Consider the following 6,213-nt stretch of genomic DNA (forward strand, 5'->3'; position numbering starts at 1 on the left):
TGTGAGTGCCAGGAATTAAACCCACGTTCTGAGCTCCGTTCTCTGAGCAGGTTCATTTCTCCAGCTCCAAATGAAGTTATTTGCTTTTTAAGATTTATTTATTTATGTTATTTATATGAGTACACTGTAGCTGTCTTCAGGCACACCAGTAGAGGGCATCGGATCCCATTACAGATGGTTGTGAGCCACCATGTGATTGCTGGGAATTGAACTCAGGGCCTCTGGAAGAGCAGTCAGTGTATTAACCACTGAGCTATCTCTCCAGCCCCAAGTTATTATTATTTTTTTAATGACCTGAGAATAAGCACAAAATCTTTTATTTAAAGCCACAATCTGCACTCAGTTCCTCAATTATACATATAACAGACCAAATTCTCTCAAATATTCACTTAAGTATGCATTCAGTTTTATATTAATAGTTTAAAACTTACTACAAATTATAAAGTTATCATTTCATTCCTCTATTAAACATACAGACCAGAAGAGAATGGAGCCATCAAGAGATACTTTTCGTTCACATTTTCACTTCCATTTTGGCTGTTGCAGGACTTCTGCATTCCACATAAAGCTTAGAACCCATTGTCTTCCTACTCTTTGTCCTGTTTTACTTTATGTAATTGATTAATGATTGATAGCTTTAATCCCCTTTTGATTGAAAGGCTTAATTAAAGGCAGCAGTAGACATAGCCCTTCAGTTCACCTAGAGCCCTGTAGCAAACAAAGCTCTACTCATACGAGGCACTTTAAATGCTTAATTAGGTCTTCATGGTGTTGAGACATGCACCATCCTTGGTTTGAATCCCAGCTTTGCCGTCTCCTAGTTATATAAGCATACACTCTTGGGCCTCCAACGCCTTGACGCCTTGGCACTTCTGTCAGCAAAATGGATGGAAACAGTATGCCAATTGGGGAATACATTACACAGTGCACGTAAAATGTGGACACTTGGCGACTCACCCGTGTCATCTTAAGCGGCACAAGAACAAATTTGGAAAACAACTTACTGTTGGTTTTTTTTTTTTTTTTTTCTGCCTGCAATTAAAGTGCTGTTTTGGTGTTTTGGTACCATTGATTGATACACCCTGCTTTGAACTATTCAAACTTAATTTTAGACTTATTTTATATTTTATATTATTTTACTTTATTATGTGTATGAGCATTTAGCCTGCATGTCTATATGTGCACCACTTGCATGTCTGGTGCTAGCGTAATCAGAAAAGGACAATGCACCTCCTGGAACTGGAATTACAGGTAGTTGTAACCACGTGTGGGAGCTGGAAATGGAACCCTGGTCCTTTATAAGAACAGCAAATGCTCTTAAGCACTGCATCAGCTCCCTACCCCCCACCTTCAAACGCAAATACAAGTACTGTGAATAGATGGAGCTTATGCTTTGAGCAAGTTTTCACAATTTAGATCCTGATAAAGGACTCCCGGGTCTGTGGGACACAGCATCACAATCCTTTAGTTCCCTGGCCCCTGTGATCTCTGACTTAAGAGTTCAAATAAGACACAGAGAATATAGTGTGAGAGACAGGCTGCATTTACTAAATACGCTACAGTTTTGGAGCTGGAGGGATGGCTCAAGTGGTTAAGAGCAGTTGTTCTTGCAGAAGATCCAGGATCGGTTCCTACTGCCCACATGGTAACTCACAACCACCCATAACTCCAATCCCAGAGGATTTAACACCCTCCTGTGGCCTCCTCAGGCACCAGGCACACACACAAGGTATACAGACATACATGAAGGCAAATACTCATACACATAAAGTACATAAAAGAAAAGGAAGAAAGAAGGAAAGAAAGAAAGAAAGATACAGTGCACTTTCAAGGGATGAGAACAGGCTATGGCCAAAGAGACTGGTGTCTTTTACACTTCACACAGGCTTTATTATATTTTCTGTAGTCCTTAGAATGAGCAGCTTTTTCTGAGAGATGCTGCCTTGACTAAGAATCCAAACAAGCCAGCCAGCGTCACTTAACTCTCCCGAGAGGCAGCCATAATAAGCTATCTTTGCTCGCCATCAGAGAGACTCTTGCTAGGTATTAATCCTGTGAGTTTCACAGCTCCCAGATTCGGGTTTGGAGAGTTATTCATTAGTGGTCGTCTGAGCATTATGTCTCTTGGGGGACAGAAGTAGGATTCCGGTCCAATTCCTTCGATCCCTAAATGAGAGCCTTTCAGTCCTTTGTTTTAGTCTATTGAGTGTGAGGGGAAGGGTCATGTCCTCGCCAAGCCTACTAAACTCTGGCCTGGCTGCCTAGCAGAGACACGCGCTTCTGCTTTCTTCTTGCCATTTACTGCTTTTCTTACTTGATCCAATTAGAAGAGAGCAGCGCAGGCAAATGTCCTTCACGGTGACGATCTGTGAAGCAGAAAGCCCCTTTCCTCAAAGGGTTAAAAAAAAATAGGACACAGTCTTCTCGCTTGGGTGCACACATACAGTAAATACAGCCACACCTTCTCTTGGCCAACCTCGTGTTTTATTTTTAAAATTTTCACCACATCTATTTACCGATGTGCGGGTGCACGCATGCGCACATGCAACCATGCCGCGGCAGTTTTGGAGGTGAGAAGACAGCCCTGTAGAGACGGTTCTCTCCTCCTGTCTTTATGTGGGTTCTGGGGAATTGAACACAGGTCGTCAGTTTTGTATGACAGGCACTTTACCTCCTGACCAACCCCACCAAGATCAGCATTACCACGGATTTCTGAGCGAATCTGTCACCTCACTGGCTGGCTCGCTGGCTGTTTCTCCCACGCCTGCCATGTAAAAGTTAAATCTGTGTATAGCTGGCATGGAACCCGTACAATCCAGTTTGAGTGAGATGGAATTTGATCCTGTCCAGAATTACTGAAAGATTCCCACACTTTCTGTTGAGCTACTGGAGCTCAGTCAAGAGCTCGGACCATGTTTTATAATGCTGAACTGGACACGCACTTACATACCGTTTTTCTCTTTCTTTCCTAGTTGGAAACCAAGATCTCCTTCTCTACCCTGAGTGCTGTTGCGACCCCAAGGATTGTAGACCTTGCCCACCCAAGGATTAAGATAGAAGGCCTATGCTATGAAAGAGAAAGGAGTGAATTGCCCATCCGTCCCGTAAGCCACCCCCACCTTCCCGCACCGGCTTGCTCTCTGATGGCTCCTTAGAGCTGTTTTGCCTCAACAAGGCCTAGGCCAAAATCATCAGAAAAGATAATGTTGAACGTGTTCTACGATGAGAAGGGAGGACTACCAAAGTGATAAGGAGGAAGGCAGAGGAGTTGAGGGCAAAGAATGTAGGCTTTGAAGTTAGTGAGCTGGGTGTGAGTCTTTGCTCTTGATAGGGAGGACTGGCTGGTTGCCATGCAACGGCCTTCTCATTTTTACCACTAAAGAAACAATATGAAAGGCGTGCCTTTCAGGCAAGAGGAGAACAGTCAGGCAACACGTATTCATTTGGCACCTATTAGGTTATAGGGCAGACAGTTTCCTCTGAGCAGTTCATAGTGTAACGGAAAAAGCAGATGATAGACAAATGAATTTGTGCTATAGATACATATCATGGAGAAGATTGAGTGATCCAGGTACAGTGATTAAAAAAAAAAAAAAGTATCTCTGTGCTCAGGATCCTGAGGCAGGAGGACCTCAGGTTTGAGGCAAAGCTCAGTTGTGTAGCACTCGGGCTTGTAAGATGGTCTCCGACAGAAAAACAGGAAGATTAAATAAGTACCATAAGGATGGCCCGTTAGAAGGCATGATCTGTTTCTGCAGGTCAGGAATCCCTCCCTCCGGGAGGGTCTGAGGTCTGAATCTAAAAACAAGGGAAATGTGTCTCAGCCAAGACTGAGGAAAGATGTCTCACTCAGAACTAGCAAGTGAAGAGGACCTGAGGTAGAAAGAGCCAGAACAGAGAGGCCCTGTGTGGCTGCCAAGGGTCACAGTGTCCTAATGGAGATGGGGGAAAAAGATGAGGTTAGAGGTGTGGGGTTCAGATTTCATGGGGGTTCTGCAGATACAGGAAGGAACCTACTCCAGTGTCAGCGGAGGGGGCTAGCAGCTGAGGGTGGTGTGTTCCAACCTAGCTTCAGAAAGCACTTGCCTTGTGGGGGGGCTGTGCCGCCGATGGAGTGGGGGTGGGGGAGGCAAGTTGCTGCTGGTTCTCCTGCAGTCATCCGAGCAAGGCTGGACTGCCAGGCCTAAGAGCAGAGGCGAGGGGGTCAGCAGGGGAGAAATGAGAGGAAGACAGGGGCCGCAGGGGCTTCTGGGATGGCATTTGTGTCGTTTTTTTTGGTTTTTTGCTTTTTGTTTTTCTTCTCCAGGTAGCCCCTGCCGCCCTACTTGCTAATCCTAGTGAAAGAACGATATTTCTAGCAAAGTCCAAGCCTGTTCATGAAGACTATCTCCCTATCCGAGATGCTCGGTGGCCTATATCTTACGCTGCGACTCATTCTCAGGTGTCTGAGAGAGTCCTGGAGTTAGCGAATCCACACACAAGGTATTGCAATATAAGGTTAAAGTGGACCAGGAAGGGTTAGGGGTCTGGAGCAAGGGGGAAAGTTAAAAACAAAACAAAACCATAACTTTTTTTTGGCGGGGGGTAAAGAACAAATCCTTTGGAACCTGACAGCTTGCAGACCATAGATCATGCTTATAGCGTCTTTGACCCTGCGTTTTCTTACATGTATAATGGAGGCCTTGACATCCCAATGGGACAATAATATGCTCATTACTTAGCTTGGGGGCGAGGGTGTGCTTGGGAAATGTCAGTTCCTTTTCTCTTCTAACATCGGGCCGGTTTCTTTTTCTCCTATTCCAGGAGTCCAGCGAACCTTGTATACTACGACCCGAACGTCTTTAAAGTCAAGCCTTCTGCTTTAAAAGCACACTGTTCCGACAGGGTCAAGGAACTGGCGGAACCCATTGTGCGTTAACTACAGCAAGCCACCCCCAGGTAGACACAAGTTAGGTATCTAGACCGTGCGACAGATGACTTTGTTCCCAGTCTTGGTATTTACATCTTACCGATCACCTCCCAGACATGAAACTTCCAGAAAACACCGCTGGGAGCGTCAGATGGCACCGTGGGTGATCTTGTCTTTACCAAGTTTGGGGACCTCACCCAGCAATAAAAGAGAAAGCAGTGCCTGCCTCATTATCACTCCTCAGACTAGGATCTCGGTGGCCCCCTTGCGGCACTTCGCTGCACTGCACTGCTCACATTCTCATGCTTTGCTCTCTGCTACCTCCTGAATTCTGTCTCCAGCCTTTCTCTACGAAGTCCTGGCCTTGGAGGTCCTTCTTAGAGCGGCCTTGTCCGTCTCCCTTCGCCACCTACAAAAATGAGACGCGAAGAGCTTCTTTGGATAGGATGAATGCATTTCATAGTCCTTGTTAGGGAACAGCTTACTTTAACTTCTTTGCCAGTCTCTCCTGCCTCGCACCATGCTCACAGCCACTCACCAAGAAGGAGAGAAAAGAGATATCTACATGGCAACTGGTGATGTGGCATGCATCTACATTCCCAGCTACTCCCGGAGGCAGGGGAGAGACGATCGCCTGAGCCCAAGAGTTCAAGAGCAGAGGGCAACAAACCGACACATGTTGTCTCAAATAGATAAGTTTTAAAAAGAAAAGGCTAGTGATGCGGTACTTGTCTGTGTGCCCAGAATTTGGGAGACAGAAGCAAAGGACCTACTCCATAAAAAGACCGTGTCTTGGAGGGTGTGTGTGTGTGCATGCATGTGAGTGCATGTGTGTGTGTATATGTGCATTTGTGTGTATGTGTATATATGTATTGTGTGTACATGTGCATGTTAGTGCATGTGTGTATATGTGCATGTGTGTGTGTATGTGTGTGCTTGTGTGTATATGTTCGTGTGTGTATGTGTGTGTATGTGTGTTTGTGGGTGCATGTGTGTGCTTGTGTGTATATGTTTGCGTGTGTATGTTTGTTTGTGGGTGCATGTGTATATATATGTGTGTGCATGTGTGTTTATGTGTGTTTGTGGGTACTTATGTGTATATATGTACTGTGTGTGCTTATGTGTATATATTTGTGTGTGTATGTGTGTTTGTGGGTGTGTATATGTATGTGTGTGTTTGTGTGTGTGTATGTATGTGTGTGAATTGTTTTTAATAGCAAGTATAAAAAAACTATCAAATTGTATCTGTTTAGAGTTTTTGAATTTAGTTTTCTCCATGTATCACTATTTTAAAATTTTAATTT

At 44.7% G+C, this 6,213-nt stretch overlaps 1 protein-coding gene across 1 annotated transcript in view; it reads left to right on the plus strand.

Annotated features, from left to right (window-relative positions):
• Thegl (theg spermatid protein like) overlaps positions 1-4,918 on the plus strand; it is a 41,008-nt gene extending 36,090 nt beyond the window's left edge. The window contains exons 8-10 of the mRNA XM_021211243.1: positions 2,973-3,104; positions 4,307-4,482; positions 4,804-4,918. Coding sequence (XP_021066902.1) covers positions 2,973-3,104; positions 4,307-4,482; positions 4,804-4,918 — 423 coding nt within the window. The remainder of the gene's footprint in view (positions 1-2,972; positions 3,105-4,306; positions 4,483-4,803) is intronic.
• The last annotated feature ends 1,295 nt before the right edge of the window (positions 4,919-6,213 follow it).

Source organism: Mus pahari, chromosome 13 (genome assembly GCF_900095145.1).
Source record: "Mus pahari chromosome 13, PAHARI_EIJ_v1.1, whole genome shotgun sequence".
Taxonomy (NCBI): Eukaryota; Metazoa; Chordata; class Mammalia; order Rodentia; family Muridae; genus Mus; species Mus pahari.